Source organism: Mus caroli, chromosome 15 (assembly GCF_900094665.2).
Source record: "Mus caroli chromosome 15, CAROLI_EIJ_v1.1, whole genome shotgun sequence".
Taxonomy (NCBI): domain Eukaryota; kingdom Metazoa; phylum Chordata; class Mammalia; order Rodentia; family Muridae; genus Mus; species Mus caroli.
Genome location: NC_034584.1, coordinates 72,513,114 through 72,529,951, shown reverse-complemented (window position 1 = coordinate 72,529,951; position 16,838 = coordinate 72,513,114). Strand labels below are relative to the sequence as shown.

General features: G+C 53.1%; 1 protein-coding gene across 1 annotated transcript; it reads left to right on the top strand.

The window, feature by feature from the left end:
- The first annotated feature begins 2,607 nt into the window (after positions 1-2,607).
- Positions 2,608-9,004, top strand: C1qtnf6 (C1q and TNF related 6). The gene is made up of 3 exons (XM_021183802.1): positions 2,608-2,741; positions 4,800-5,040; positions 6,947-9,004. The coding sequence occupies exons 1-3, from the start codon at positions 2,736-2,738 to the stop codon at positions 7,492-7,494; spliced, it is 795 nt and encodes a 264-aa protein (XP_021039461.1). The 5' UTR covers positions 2,608-2,735; the 3' UTR covers positions 7,495-9,004.
- The last annotated feature ends 7,834 nt before the right edge of the window (positions 9,005-16,838 follow it).

Below are 16,838 nucleotides of genomic sequence, written 5' to 3'. Positions count from 1 at the left end.
CTCTTCTCGGCCGTACTCGGCTGGGTTCAATTCTGTTCGGTTTGCTCAGCTGGAATAGACTCTAGCGCTTTTTGGATATGCTCGGCTCCTCCCCTTACTAGGCTTCCACGGTGTGGGCCCTGGAACCCTGCCCACTTTCTGGGGTGCTGAGGATTGGAGGAATACACTCTGCTCCCCAGTCAGGCTTGGACTGCCTGCCGAGGTTCTGGTGCTGGGTGCGGAGTTGCGCGCTGACTCCCTCCAGGAGAAGGCAACCTCCTAACCTATCTGTTCAGCCCTTAACTTGGTAATGTCCTTGAACTCCAACTGTGATTTACCATTCACCATTTATACAGGACTCCCTTCTGGCGTCAGTAAGTCATTGTCCTGCCTCCTGGGAGAAAGGGCAGGAGTGAGCAGAGAAACAAACACTTATATTGTGGGACTCTGGCCTTAGACCTGGTTCTGGCTTTTTGTGTCCCGGTATACATTTGCTGGCAGAGGCTGTGAAAGAGTATAGAAGGTATCATGGGCCTTAGGGTATCCACTGGTGGGTGTGCGGAGAAAAGTGGGTGCACACCTCAGCATACGGGGCTTAACCGAAGTTGCAAGGTACCCTTTGGTTGGCTGTTCCCAGACACTCATACAATCCTGGACTCTTCAAGATCGTTCGGCCCAGGGTCATTAAGACCCAGAGAAAAGTCAAGCACACCTTTAATCCCAGCACTGGGGAAGCAGAGGTGGTCAGAACTCTATGAGTTCATGGCCAGCCTGGTCTAGAGAGTGAGTTCCAGGACAGCCAGGACTACATAGAGAAACCTTCATATCAGCCCCGCCCCTGCTTCCCCTCCAAAGACTCGGGGAATTAGGGACTTACCCAATGTCATGAAGCTAGAAAGAGGACATGGAACAGAGCCATAGTCTGTCTGTTACTCCAGAGCTGGACTTCATGTCTCAAGTCTACCTGGTGTGCCTGGACGCCCTCGTGTCTGAGGTGAGTGACTGGCAGCCTCTGGTTTGCTAGGGCTGGATGAGCAGCCTTGGCCCTGTATAGTGGGGTGCGGAGTGTAGTGGGGTGCACAGTGCTAGGCACACAGCCTTCTGCACTACTGTGCCCTTCGCCTGCTTCTCCCTGACCGTCCATCTTTTCTTTCATCCATCTTCCCAGCCTTCTACACCAGAGATCTGAGACTGCCTGGTGCTGTCCCCACCCCCAGGGCCGCTGACTCAGCCGTTTGCTCTGGTGGCTGCAGCTTGAAGCAGGTAGCCTCTCTGCAGGTCTGGCTCTGTGCCCCTGGAATGCTGCTCCGGCAGGGCCACACAGAGCCATGCCAGTGTGAGCTTGGTGGTGGCCCTTATAGGGCTATCATCCCCCTCTCTCCTTTCTTCTGCCAATGTATTCCTGACTGGACCTGAGGACTCCAAGTCATTTTGGGAGGCAGCACCAGACTAGAAGAATCTGGCGTTCTCTCAACTTGGATTTCGCTCTGCTATGTGACCTTGTACCAAAGGCTTGATCTCCCTGGGCCACAATGTCCCTGATTAAGGGATGGGATTAGATCATCTCTGAGGCTCGTTCCAGGCCTGGTCTTGCTGTTGGATTGTCTGCCTAAATGCCCAAGAAGCCTGAACCCAGAGACAGCCCTGTCAAGGACCCTAAGAAATAGGGCTGGTATACTTTTTATTTATTTTTTTATTGAAGTCCCAGACCTATCACCTAAGCAGTGGGCTGGAGAGCAATACCACTGCCAAGACCCTCTAGCTGCTAACCTGGAGAGAGGCTGGAGGTGGGGCTAGGAATCATAAATCTAAATACTTTTGAGGACCAAGGGTCCCCATATTGGTGAAACCTAGCTCAGGCAAGGAGGTATCCAGCAAAACTGAAATAACAGGTCGCCAAGGGTGAGGGACATCTTACAGGAATTGCACAGGGTTTCCGACCTCCAGGAAACCAGGGCTAGGAGCCAGGGCAGTGGTCTTTGCTAAACATTCCCCAGTTTGTCCAGGAGGAAACTGAGGCAGGGCTTTGCCTAGTCCCAGGGCACACAGGCTGCCTCCCCCAGCTCCACCTTGATCATGTTGGGGGTCATACTTCTGTAGAGGAGCTGGCTTTAGGAGAGTCAGTGAAGGTAGGATTCCAGGTGGGGAAGAAGGAATAAGCCATCCTTGGTCCAGCACGAATGGTAGGGGCAGAATCCCAGAACACCTCCGGCGGGAGAGGCAATGCTTGACCATGTTGCTGGGTGTTAGGACTAGGATTTATACCTATGGAGAATGGGTACCAGTGGCTCATGCCACTCTCTCTGTAGCTCTTGGCAGATGGCTCTTGGGCTCAGACTAGATCCGGGCAGCCTCCCTTTTCCTGAGTAATGCAGAGCCCCGCCTCCTCTCATGCAGCCTCCAGTTTCCAGGCCTAGTCTTTCTCGGCTCTTGATGCTCGTCCTTTCTAACTCTCAGGGCATTTGACTCAAACAGGTTCCCACAGCTGGGCCTGGGCCACAGATGCCCAAGGATGTTAAAGATCCAAGTCTCCCAGTACCTCCCAGGCAGAGCCCCAGGCTGGAGGGGCGGGAGCAGGAGGAGGGGACTGGGAAGCCAGCTCAGCGGGCTCCCTCCTCCCTCCCTCCCTCCATCCCTCCGCCCTCCTAGCACAGTCGTAGGCCTAGGGGTCGGGCCTGCAACAAGTTATCATCACAGACATGGGCCAAGGACCCAGAGGCCGTCCGGGGTCTGTGAGTTGAGCTTGAGGCCGCAGGATGAGGGTGAGTGGCTGGTGGCCTCTCTTCTTCTGACTGGGATGGGGGTTGGGGTCACAGTCTGAGATTCCTCTGTTCCCCTCTTTCTGGCAAGCACATAGCTCTTTCCCTCTCGCCTAGCCAGCTCATTTGGAAGATTTCTTCTCTGCCACCCTGCACTGCTGGCCACCCTGCACTGCTTCTGGTTTTTACCTGCCCCTGCAGGGACTTCCTCACCGCCCCACCCCCACCCCAGCCACTAAGCCCCGCCCATCTGGATGATAACAAAGGTAGCCCAACCTCCCACCAATTGGCTCTGGCATTTTAGGTGAGGTGGTGGGACCGGCAAGACCCCTCTATGGTTGGTGTGACCCCCACACTTGATACTGCCTGGCCCCTCTCCCAGGACCCAGCCAGGGATCCCAGCTGCAGTTAGTTAGTCCTGTTTCTAGGGAGAGGGCCCTGCTTCCTGCTTCCTGCCCCAAAGCTCCAGTTCTGTGTCTCTGAGCATCTGACTCCCAAGGGACCAGACCGGTAGGAAACAAAAATGTCTCCAAACCATGCTGACTCTCCGGAAGTTCTTTGCCTTTCAAGCCATAGACTCTAGAGTGAGGTCTATACAGGAAGAGGAAGGAATGGGCACTTTGAAGTTTTGACAAACTGGGCAGTTTCCCCGGAGTGTAAGTCGCCCATATTGCCTGGCAAGGAAGACATGTTGGCATCTTGTGTGAATGAAAGAGGGGCTAAGCTGCAATCACAAGGTCACATGACCACCAGGTCACGTGTTTGTTACCTTCTCCTTCACAGGGTGGGCACATCTATGGCCAGAATAAAGTATGTGTGTTGGGGGTGGGGGTTGCTGCGACCTGTATTTGAGAATAGGCGTGGAATTGGTCTCTGAGGGAATTCCCTGCCTGTGGAGCAGAACTAGCAGGCCCCCGCAGTATGGACAGGATCATTCCAGAAAGGGGGTGTCTATGAAGACACCTCCTGTTGTCACGCCAATCCCTAGAGAGAAGGCTCTGAGCTTCTGTCCCTTTAACACATAGTCCCTCTTCATAGCCTTTCAAGAAGTAATCATTTTACCTTCTCAGCCTGTATTAACCACAGAAAAATATTTTTGAATTTGTACTAAATGTTAAGAGGAACATAAAGGAAATAAACAAAGAGACGCCAGAGGTGTAAAAACCAGTCTGGTTTCAATAGCAGTTTCTGATCTGCGATCATCGGGTGGTGCCAGCCCCCGAGCCTGTCACCACCTCAAAGGGCCCACTGCAGGCTTCCGGCCCACCGAGCCAGCTCCTCTGGTGTCCAGCCTACTTCCTGCCCCAGTCTGGAAACTCATCATATTCGAGGCCCGAGATGGAACATTTCCATTTCTGATTCCTTTCAAAGTCTAGGTGCTTTCTGTTCACCCCCCTTAATTTCAATTTACCACCCCAGTGGCCGATTGGTAGGCCTGTCATGATTGACACAACCACCTTCGAATCACTTGGCCCCTGGGCAAGAGTGGGTTGTTAACAACACAGAGATGCCAGAGGGATGAGCCCTGCTCATAAGCCTTATGCTGTTCTAAAGGGGACATCTCTGACTTGTTCTTCAAGAGGGAGACCTTTTGCTTCTGCTCAGAAGTGGCCTGCAGGATCCACAATGCTCTCAGGGACCCTAACTCCTGACACCTCCTATGGTGCTTGCCAGAGGTGGTGGGAGCCGAGGTCAGCAAACAGCCTTTAGAGATGAGAGGGCCAAAGAGTCGTTCTCCACTTCCCTGGCTAGCCATGTGGATATCTGACATCTTCCTTGGTGCCCCAGTGAAGGCCTGGAAGCCTAGTTTGTGCCATCTGAGGGTCTCCACGGGGCCTTCCTCCTTCTCAGGCCGTGTGGCAGTGGCCACAGTAGACAGATACCAGGAGGCTCAATGGCCAGTCTAATGCCCTCCCCCAGGCTTGCTTCCCAGGTGGCCCCAGACTCTCTGTTACCAGAGGTCCTTCCCTACTCCCCTAGAAACACTGGGTCTGCCATGGCTACAGGACAGTGTTATCTGTGGGTGCTGAGACAAATGTATCTATCTGTCTCTCCTTCCAGGTCATCATGGGGATAGCCAGCCTGGGGTCCCTCTGGGCAGTATTCCTGCTTTCTCTTGTGTTTGGGGTCCCCACAGAGGAGCCTACCTTTGGAGAATCTGTGGCCTCCCATCTCCCCAAAGGCTGTCGACGATGCTGTGACCCTGAGGACCTGATGTCCTCTGATGATACGGTCCAGGCCCCTGTTTCCCCTTATGTCCTGCCTGAGGTCAGGCCGTACATCAACATTACTATCCTAAAGGGTGAGTTACCACACTGGGCAGGGTGTGGGCAGAATTGGGAGGGAGGGAGAGGGGGAGGGAGGGAGGGAGGGAGGGAGGGAGGGAGGGAGGGACAGAAGAAAACAGGGCAGGCCTTGCCTAGGCCCTGTCTGTCTTCCATCTGCATGTACACAGGACCTAGGGTGTATAAGGAGCTAAGGAATAGATGATGTGCAGCCGACCGATTCCCCAGGTTAATGGGGTGGATAGTGGGAAAGGCCCTGGAATCCAAAATATGGGCATAGGGTATTGGGGTGAAGTGTGGGGCACAGTCGACAGAATGAGCATGGCAGGTACACAGGGCTCCTGGAAGGTGAAGTGCAAACTTATGTTCACAGCATAAGGGGCTCCCCAGCAGGAGTGTGAAGAGAGATGTCATGGGAGAAAGACATGGGCTCACAGGGTCACCAGCCACCACTAGGATAGAGGTTTCTCTCAGCGGTATCAGAGAGAGGACCTGGCCCATAGGTTTCATGTGGTGCACAGAGGGGACAGAGGTTGAAGTATAGAGCCTTGGGGGAGCTCGATGGCCAGTGACTCCTTGATATATAGCATAGGATGTGACGGAATTAGTGCCACTTCTGCGAGGGAACCCATAACTGCCAGGGCCACACCACTGACATCCTGGCTCCATCTTTGTTCACTGTGTCCCCACCCAATGTGAGGACATGACTTAGTGTCCAGTAGAAGAGAGGGACTTTCCTGGGGTCACTTCGATGTCAGAGACAGAGCAGGGCACTCCCCTCTGATAGCCAGCTGGCCCCTGAGACTCCTGCACACTCTACTTGCCTGGGTTAGGATACTTCATGGCTTCACTCCATGCAACTTCAGGCAGCTTAGCTTCAGGAGGTGGGAGGGCCTGGGCCTGGCTGTCCTTCCTGTGGCTGTCTATCCCATGCTCTGTGTTGCCTTGGATCAGGCTGTCAAAAGTGGATGGTTCCCTGTAGCACAAGGCCGTGCCTTGTGGGTCAAGATGGTGTCTTTCTAAATCTCCTGCTAGCTTGTATGTAGAAGGAAAGCACTCTCCTCCCCACTGTCACGGCGGCCGTAGGCCGGGCAGAGTGGGTGCTCAAGTACTCTGTACCCAGTGAGGTACCTCTCCCAGGACATGGCACCTGTGGAGCCAGCCCGCAGCCGTGGACACACCCACCCCACTTTCGTTTGGTCTGTCTTCAAAGACCTGGGCCCCCCATTTTCTCTCTACCATCCGCTGACCTCACCATTATGGTCAAGGAGACCTGGGGAAGTGCACCTTACCAGGGAAATAGTCAGGTCTCTTCAGTACACACTAGGTGTGTTTGTTGGGGGTTGCGGGTTGGGGGTGGGGTGGGGTGGGGGTGTCGTCAGTGTCATATCTATGCTCAAATCTGGCCTGCAGCTAGGGCTGGGAAAGTGACTAGGAGATCACCAGTTCCAGGGAGGGTGGAGATGGGCTGGGCCATGCTGAGTGGATATCTTGTCCTCTCCTTGCCAAGGAAGGACTCACGTGTAACCTTGAAGTGGGCATTGCCCTTTTAAGGTACACCCTAAACACTCAAGACCCAAAGGCAATTTTCTTCTCTAACCAAAAGTACAAAGTACGTCTTACCTTATGCCACCCCCTGGCTGGCCTAGGCGGGTCAACCTCCCGGAAGCTTGCCACCCTCTTCTTGCTAGGAAGGGGTCCCAGGCTGAGCTGGATAGGACACACTCTAGGTCTTGGAAATGGCCTCAGTTTCACTTCTGCAGAATAGGATGTTTGGGGTGGTGATGCCCAGCATGTAGTTAGGTGCTCAATAAACACCAGCTCCTTTGTCTGGACCCAGGCAAGGGCAGACGCTTCCAAAATGGAGTGCTTAGCACACGGGTGTGTACCTGTCCTGATTTCTCCCCCTTCATGTCCTCACAGGTGACAAAGGGGACAGAGGTCCTACAGGAACACCAGGGAAGCCAGGCAAGAATGGTACCCGAGGGGACCGTGGCTCTCAGGGTGTCAAAGGTGACAAGGGGCAGGCAGGTAGCCCTGGCAGCTCGTGCCAGACGCATTACTCAGCCTTCTCTGTGGGCCGCAAGACTGGCTTGCACAGCAGCGAGAACTTCCTCTCACTGCTGTTCGACAGGGTCTTTGTGAACACGGATGGCCACTTCGACATGGCCACTGGCCGCTTTGTGGCTCCCCTGCGCGGCCTCTACTTCTTCAGCCTCAACGTGCACAGCTGGAACTACAAGGAGACCTACGTGCACATCGTGCACAACGAGCAGGCGGTGGTGATCCTGTACGCACAGCCCAGCGAACGCAGCATCATGCAGAGCCAGAGTGTGATGCTGCCACTGGTGCCGGGTGACCGCGTGTGGGTGCGGCTCTTCAAGAGGGAGCGGGAGAACGGCATCTACAGTGATGACGTGGACACGTACATCACCTTCAGTGGCCACCTGATCAAGGCAGAGGACAACTGAGCTCCGCCCCCCCTTCCACACTCCCCCCACCCCAGTCCCTCGGCCACTTTCACAGCTGGGCAGCTGGTGGCTAGGGCAGGTCCCGTAAAACCCAGGGCTGCGTCTGCTGCTCTCCATTCCTTGTCTCCAGTTACTGCAGTCTGTCTCCATCCCTCTCCTCTTAGCTTCGTTTTTCTGGTACTTTGGGGTTTACATATTTCAGACTTTGCCAGCCTCTAGAGTGGCTATCCTGACACTCCACCACTCTATTCATCCCCGGGATCTTTATTATCTGGTAGATTCTGGCTTCGCATTTGGGGTAGACCCAGGATTCTTCATTTCTAGTGATTTCCTCCGTGACATTGATGCTACGGGTCTGTGGATCACACTTGAGGAGTTGTGCTCTCTCTAAAGTGTTCCCAGCATTCTAGGGACTTCAAGAACACTCTGGAATTGCTCCCCTACCCCCCAAACTCTAGGATTCTTTCCATATCCTCTGGCTTCCTCCTCCTCCTGGCCCTCCCTCATGTCTGACCTTTCCCCTCCTCCCCTTTTCCAGCCATTGTCCATTTGTGCACTCATCTGATGCTGAATGCTCACGTGGTCTCAGGCCTTAGGAAAGCCCAGAAGTGGGTACTAAGACTTGAGCACATACTGAGTGCTCCTCTAGACTGGGTCCACGGGCACTGTGGTTCCTTCTCCACTGCTCCCATGGTGTGACAGGTCCCGGAGATGGGAGGATAACCTTTCCCATGCTCCATGTTCTTGCCCTGTGCCCAGCAATAAAGCAAATATAGGTGTAGTCTTAGCTGGGAGGAGACCCAGGAGTTTAGATGTATCTGGGATGAAGGGGCATCTGGGAACTGGAGCCTGTTCTCTTCCCTGACGTTAGAAGACTCCTCCTTCCCCCCTTCTCTCCCCCAGACATTAGCCATGGTCAGACCATGCACTAGTGCTCTCTGGCCCTCCTGGCTCCTCCAAGACCCAGGCTCATCCTGGGTTTATGAAGGTGCTTAAGCCCCTGTCCCCCTGGAGGTGGCTCCCCTTTTCAGAGCTTCTCCTGCCTGTATTGCCCTTGCAGACATCGTGGGCAAGTCAGGCAGGATGGAGGTGGCAGGTTTCAGCCCAAAGCAGGTCTAGGGACTGAAGCCAGTGACATTCAGGTTACCTGGGGGCCTTCTCTGAGCCATGCTGCCAAGACAGGCCCTGGGGGAGGTTGTAAAAAAGCAAGACCTCCAGGTCTTTCCCAGGGTGTATAGCCTGGTGGCCTTCCAACCTTCCCCTCCCCCACTGTAGCCTGCCCAAGCTTCTCAGGGGAAGGTGGCCTCCGTCCATTGGTGCTTCTGCAGATCCAAGGCAGGGCTGGCCCTGAGAGGGCATCTCTGGTGCTTACAACCAAGTGAGCCATGGCAGGGTAACAGAGGCAAGGCCTGCCATGTGCTGTGAGGGCTGGCTCTACAAAGCCACCCTCAGCCCGACTGTCCTTGCCTGCTTGGCCAGTGTGAATAAAGATATTGAATTCTCTTGGCAATTCAGCCTGGTAATTTTTCCCCTACAGCCATCTCCTGCCTCGGGAGATAGACACTCTGTCCCGCCAGTCATTCACAGCCAGACTCCTGGAGTCTCACTGAGAGTCAGCTAAGATCTATCTGGGCAAGTCCCCATGTCTCTGAGCCTCAGTTTCACTGCCTGTAAAGTGGAGCTGACAATGGTTTGCTTCACAGTGGCAGGGGCGTGGAGGCTTCCGGATTAGATGGTGTGTCACCTGCCAGGCAGGTGTACCTGTACCTCTGTGCAGCAGAAGCATGGTGGTGATTTTCCTCAGAGAACATTCCAGAGTCTCACCTCGCCAACTCTATTTATTAGCTACTGTCTTGTTACTGAGACAAAAGCAACTCAGGGCAGAAAGGGTTCTTTTTGGCTTGAGGATACGTCTACCTAATGTGGTGTGGATGGCATAGCAGCCGGGTTGTCAGGCGCTGGTCCCACCGCATCTGCAGTCAGGAGCCAGAGAGATGAGTGTGGTTAATCAGCTTGCTGTCTCCCTTTTATTCTGACCTGGACCCTGACCACGGAATGGCACCTCCCACCTTCACTGACCTAGCCTGGAAACAACTTCATAGGCACGCCCTGACACCAGTCTTAGGTGACTCTGGATCCTACCAAGTTGACAATATTCACTTGTGCGAGGGACCGCAGAGTCCCATACCTCTGTCTCATAAAATACCCATCGTGCCTCCCAGAGGATGGTCTATTGGGGGTGGCCATATTGACCAACCACAGTCCCTTGCCTATACTGTTAAACAGATCTCTGTCTCCACTCTCTGCCTGCTGCCATGGGAGGGACAGCAGGAGTTTGTGCCTTGCTCTGTGTAGCCATCAATATTTGGTGGCTCTCTGTGTTCCAAGTGGAAGACGAATACTGGAAAGAACATACCTTTTGCACCTGCTTGGAAATTTAAGCCTGTTCAGTCAGTAGCAGAGTGGGCTCTGTGTCCTTGGGGTCCATCTAAGGCTTGAGAGAGAGGCGGCCCATTTGTGCCTGTCCAATGGCCTGACAAGTGTGCTCTTGCTTGTTAAATACGCTCTAACATGAAGAAGGCCCAGATCTGTCTAGCGTGTCAGTGGAATGTGTGATCAGCTGGTTGGCTACCCTGGAAACTTCAGGCCAGGCACCCGCAGAATTTGCACACTGATATGCATACCAAAGCCACAGACATTTCCAGGCGGTGCTGGTTCAGGCTATTCAGACCAGCACCCACCTCACCTTCCTGTCTCACTACCGTCCACGCTTCCTCCCAGCCTCAGTTCAGCAGTGGCCATGAAATAGCCTCCGACAGTTCACACTCAGTGGTTCTGACTCAGTGGTGTAGTCCCAGTGGGTATAGGAACCCTAGATCTTGGCGACAGAAACTTTCCAAACAGGCAAAGCATGGAAGAGCTTGGGCAGGGGCTTCATAAAATTGGAGGCCACCAAGGCAGGGTTGCAGAGAGAAGATCTCTGTAAAGTGGAGAGAGCTGGACATAGTGGCTTATGCCTTTAACCTCAGTGCTTGGCAAAGCCGGGGGAATCTCTGTGGTTAAAGGCTAGCCTGGTCTCTATATAGCATTCAAGGTTAGTCAGAGTTATATAGATACGGTCTCAATGAGATAAACTAAAAGCAGAGAGAGACAGAGAAGCAGTAAACAGAATGGAATTGGACACAGGAGAGGTTCTGTGTGTGAAGCTTGCCCTGGGGTTGACCTTGGGCCGAAGCCTTTTAGAGGCGGCTCACTGGGGCCAGGTGGTGCAGACAGTTCCAGATAGAGGGAGGAGGCCTGCACTGTGGTCCAGGGTGGACATGAGCCCTGGGAACTGGGAGGATGCCACACGCCATGAGGACAGCAAGTTCCCACTGGACTGTTGAAGGAGGTGGGAAATTTGGATACAGAGAGTGGAAAGTAGGCTGGTGCTGGACTAGCCAAGTCAAAGACCCTGCCTATCAGGCTCCTCCATCCCTAAAGACGTGTCTAAGAGATCTGGTGGCTTTCTGTTCTGCCTTTGCACAAGGCAGTCTTTTGTTTAGCTGGAGGGATGGAGGATGCTGGGTAAGTTAACCTCTTTGGACCCTATGCAGTCTTTGTAACATATGACCCCAAATCTTCTTTCTTACCCTACTGAGGACTTTGACTCAAAGTACACATGGGAATGGCAGCAGAACCCCATTTCAGATCTTACGAGGGCTCACAGTGGTATGGAATCCTGACAAGAGGGATAATTGTTCCAAGAAATGCAAAGTAGGCATGAGTAGTTTGAGAGACATGATGAGCTTGGGTCCCAGCTCCGATAGACTCTGCAGCCAGGCTGGGGGCCTTTGAGAGGGACTACTTTCCCTTCAGATCCACTTGGTCAGGTCCCATCACCTCAGTGTCCCCTGTCATGGGCCCTGGGCCATTTCTTCTGACTGTGTGAGCCTTGGCTTCACTCCCCACGTGCCCACACAACAGTGTGTGTGTGTGTGCGCGCGCACATGCGTGTGGGCATCTCTGTGTGTCTCTGTGTATCTCTCTTGTGTCTCTCTGCATGTGTCTGTTTGTGTGTCTATGTGTGTGTTTGTGTCTGTGAGAATGGGGAAGGGGCAACACTGCTTTGGCTGAAAAGCTTATGCCTATTGTATGACCAACTTCTCCGAATCTCCTCAGCAACTGTGGGGACAGCGCTGCCACGTGTACAGCTACAGGGCAGGGAGAGCCGGAGACACTCACCAGGAACAGAAGCAGATGGCGAAGACATTATGGGTGGGGCACACAGAGGTTAGCCAGAGAGAAAAGAGGGATTTCCAGAACACGAGTCAAGAGTTCACAGGACTGGGCAGGGAGGCAGGAAGGCCTTAGGTGAAGACCACAGTCACACTGAGGAAAGCGCCTGATCCTCAGGCAGGTCAGAGGCAGGATGAGGTGGGGACAGATGACCAGGCCAGGGGAGAGAACTGACAGAACAGATTCTCACGTAGACAGAGCAAGGCTGGTTTCCTCTGACTGTCCTTCATTTTCCAGACAGCTTTTATCGCTGAAATTGAGGAACTTGGCGATGTCGTCTGTTGATGAACTGTCTTCCCCACTGCCTCTCCCTGGCCCCTCAAGCAGCAGCTTAGTGCCTCAGTGTCCCAATGTCATCAGCCAGGACTGTCCATACATTGTTCAGTGTCCTATAAACATCTGCTCCAGGCTACAATCACTCCCCCCCACCTCCCATACAGCTGCGCATGGCTTCTGGTCCACCTTGGTCTTCCCTGTACGCATGCCAATTCTTGGAAGGTAGTCTGGACCTGGCCTCACCAGCCTGGGACGCTGCTGCTATTACTTTCCTATGTTCTAGCTGCCTCCTCCTTGGGGCATTGATCAGGAAGAGGAATACTGCCTCTGTGGCTCGGAAGCAAGGCACGTGCATACATGCATGCAGGCATGCATGTGTACATGTGTGTATGCGCGAGCGTGTGTGTGTGTGTGTGTGTGTGTGTGTGTGTGTGTGTATGCGTGTGTGTTCTCTGTGAACCCCCACTAGACTCAACCTGAGCACAGAGGACAGGATCCCTTTGGCAGGAGCCCCCATTGACATGCCCTGCATCCCCTCTGCCCTCTGCCCCACCTCAGGGCTTTTAGAGCTCACTGAACACTCTCTCTCTCTCTCTCTCTCTCTCTCTCTCTCTCTCTCTCTCTCTCTCATATGCTGAGGGGCGTGGTGCCCATTGCACCTTTCCTTCTAAGCCTTGGGCCCAGCTTGAATTAAAAACTGAGCATAAGCGAAGACCTCCCTTTCCTCTGCTCTTTGCTAGGAACCCATGTGTTTGTTGGGTTACAGCAAGCCCAGGACAAAGCAGAGAAAGCATAAATAACCCTGTTTTGAGGGATAGGGCAGTTCCATGGCCACATCCAGGGTCAGGCATCACCCCCTGTGTGCCTCTCCTTAACTTTGGTGCCAGGGAGACAAGAGGTGAAAGTCAGCCAGCTGCAGCTCTTCAATTCTCAGTGGCCAGAGCTGGCCATGTGACCTAACCCACCGCAGTGACAGAGACTAGGATTATAGACAGTGTTTAAGTCTGAGCTCCAAGGGGCTAGGGTGCCCATCTCAACCAAATCAGTCTCACCAAAGGGTGGGGACCTGAGAGACGCTATCCCGAGGTTAGCTCCAAATAGCATCAATGCCCCACCTTCGGAGTAGTCCCTGACCCTTTCCAGCAGTGCAGTTAGTGTCCCCCACAACACGCACTCACTCACACACACACATACTCACACACACACTCACACACACATACACACACACACACTCACACACACATACACATTCACACACACATACTCTCACACACTCATACACATACACACTCACATATACACACTCACACACACACTCTCTCACAACATACACACACACTCTCTCACAATACATACTTACACACACACACCATACACACACTCACACACTCACACATACACACACACACTCACACACACATACATACACACACATCATACACACTCACACACATACACACACACTCACACACACATACTCACATACACATTCACACACACACACTCACACACTCATACACATACACACACATATACACTCTCACAACACACACACTCTCTCACACATACATACTTACACACACACACTCACACACTCATACACATACACACTCACACATACACACTCTCTCACAGATATATACACACTCACACACTCACACGCACATACATACACACACATCATACACACACACACACTCTCTTTTTCTCTCTCACACACATACACACACACACACACACACACACACCCCTCTGGTTAAGATGGTGTTGTTGAGGCTTTGCCTCTAAGTCTGAGTACTTGAGAGCAGCTCCTGAACTCTATTCTCTGTGCCTCAGTTTCTCCATCTGTACAACAGGATGCATACAGGAACTATTGCAGATGTTCAAGTCAAGCAAAAAGCCTGGGACACTCTCTGTGGCACTTTATTCTGAGGCACATGTGTCTTTATAGTCATCTCCCAGAGGAAGTCACCCTGAAGCCACAGACTGCTCTCTTCCCTCCCCTCTGCCCACTGGGTTTGCAGCCACAGTCTACACCTGTGATGTCACAGGGCCCATCTGTGTGCAAAACACAAGGTATTTCCTCTGGTGGCCTCCGGTCTACAGTGGGGAGATGCTATGTAGGTCTCTGCAGCAGCCTTCCTGGGCGAACAAGGGCTAAAGATAGAAGCTCGTGTGAAGGGGCTGGCATACAGGCAGGGGAAACAGCAGATTACTTCCAGGGCATTTGGGGTCAAGACAGGGAATGGAGAATTGGAAGGACCCGGAAGTGGAGGCGAATATGGTTGGCCGCTGTTAGGGTTCAAATCCAAGTCAGCCCTCATGGCTCAAGTTTTATAAGCTCATTCCCCACAGGGTGGTGCTATTTTTTGAGGCTGTAGGGTCTCTAGGAGGGGTGCTGAGCGGGCAGAAGCGGGTCATTAAGGATGGACCTTTGAAGGTCCATAGGACCTGTGTTCCGGGTCATATTCTCCGCTGTTTCTCTGTGATGTGAACAGCCTCTTCCACCCACTCCTGTCACCACGACCGACCCGAGGCCCTCCACCACAGTGTCCTCACCTTGACAGACATCGGTCCTCTGCAACCATTCCCTGAGAGGGGCCCTTCCTCCTTTGAACTGCAGCAGCCTCTGGGCACACATCTTGCGCTGCGCAGTGTTAGAGGGATTATAAACCACCTGAAAGAGGCACATGGCTGGGCCTCCCCACAGGCCTCTCAGCCACACATCCAGATCCGAGTTGTCCTTTCTCAGAGGACGGACATCTGGATGAGGTGACTACCAGAGGTCAGGGGAAGGCTGCTGCTTCTAAAGGAGGCCTTGAGGCTAAAAGGCCAGCTGGAAATTTTGCTTGCACACTTAGGCTGAGCGCAAGGACTGACGGACATGTGAGCAGGAAGGGAGGGCAGGGGCTGCTGCTTGTGCAAAGGCTGTCCATTGGCCCCCATTTCCAACAAGACTTTTTTTTCTCCCCTTGAGCTAAGAGGAGTTAACTGCTTTCCCTCACAGCTGGGATAACTTTCATTAATATACTGTGGTCCACCCTCCCCCACAAACGTGATGCCGCTTGACAGGTGGCATCGGACAGACAACAGGTCATTTCTCCTCTGCTACCATAGCTTCTTCAGATGTGTGCTTCCCGTTCCCCAGACAGTATTCTCTTTTCCTCCATGGCATTGGCCTTCTCCTGGCATCCCTCAGACCCTCACATCTGGCATCCCCTTCTTACCTCATCCCTAGCAGACCACATGCCAGACCTGCCATGGCAGGTGTCTGTTTGGCCCATGGCCTCTTCCTTCTCCCTTGCCCCCTTCTTTCCCTTTCTTCCTCATTTTCTTTCATGTGTCTGGGGAATCAAACTCAGGACCTCACGTATACTAGTTTTAACTGTCATCTTGACAACAGCCAAGAATCACCCGAGAGAACGCCTCAGCACAGGACTTGTCTAGGTCAGGTTGCCCATGGGCGTATCTCTGGGAAAGGGCACTGTCTTGCTAGCTGAAGGAAGAGCACCATTTCATGACCTGAGCCCTGAACCCTATAAGGGTGAAGAAAGTGAACCTAGCATAAACAGCACAAGCAAACAGGCAGCACTGGCTGTCCGTTTCACTCTGCTCTTGGCTGTGGGTATGGTAGGAGGCAGCTGTGAGCTCCTGCTTTGATGTTCCCAGTGATGACAGACTGTAACCTGGAAATTATAAGTTTAGTAAACCCTTTTCTCCTCCAAGTTGGGGGTGTTTTATCACAACAACAGACATGAGATTAGACCCCTAGGGGAGCCCTCTCCCACTGAGCTGCACCCAGCCTAGTTTATTCTATAACTGTAGCTCCTTTAGTAGCGATGTGTCAGACACCTTTGTGCCTAATCTAACATCCTTGTATCTATCAGGTAAAACTTAGAATGTATGAACTTTAAAAGACCACTGGCTTCCACTGGCCTCAAAGTTGAAAATGCCATCTGATGACTCTTAAAGCCCACAGTAATGGCCACCCCCACACCCTTTGCTGTAACCTGCGGCCCTATGCCGGCAATCGAGATGTGTTCTAAGGGCCTTGAATTATGACCCTTTCCTTTGTTCTGTGACTTATAAGCGCTCATATACCCAAATGGAACATGTCAGCTGGGACAAAGTGACTCAGTGTCCTGGGGGCTGCGGCCACTCATACTTGGTCCAGAATATACTCTGTCGTCTTCTCTTTGAGGTGGGACCTGTTTTTGCTTAATGTTAGTAAACACATGCAGAATGACCCAGGAGGAGTCCTGGCATTGAGGAGGGAAGCCAGAGGATGTGTGTGTAGTCCAATCCAGCCTCAGAAAGCACCCGCCTCCCCCAAGATCATACAGATAAAGGTGACATTGTATGGGCTAGGCAGACTAGTCTGTATGTTTAGGAATGCGCGCCTCTTTGTGTAACAATAAAGAAAAACTGGTAAAAGCCATCCAGCCTGCATGCTGTCCGACATCCTCCTGACCAACAGGAAGGATGCTTCCACACTATGCAGGACTTCCCTGGGTGTGTGGTAGGCACGTCAACCACTGTGGTCATTTCCTCTTCAAGGAGACCATAGTGAGGGCTGCTGGAAAGCCACAGGCTTCTTATGCAGAGGAACAGAGGGTGTGGTCCAGCCTGTGGCGGGGGTGGGGTGGGGGGGGCATTGGGGGGGGGGGTGGGGGTGTGAGGGTGGGGGGGCTGGAAGGCTTTACACCAGCAGCCGCCCCTTGAAAGACAAGATGAGTAGGAGGGCTCAGATGTGGTCCCTTAGAGGAGCCACACCCACAGAGTCCTGTCAG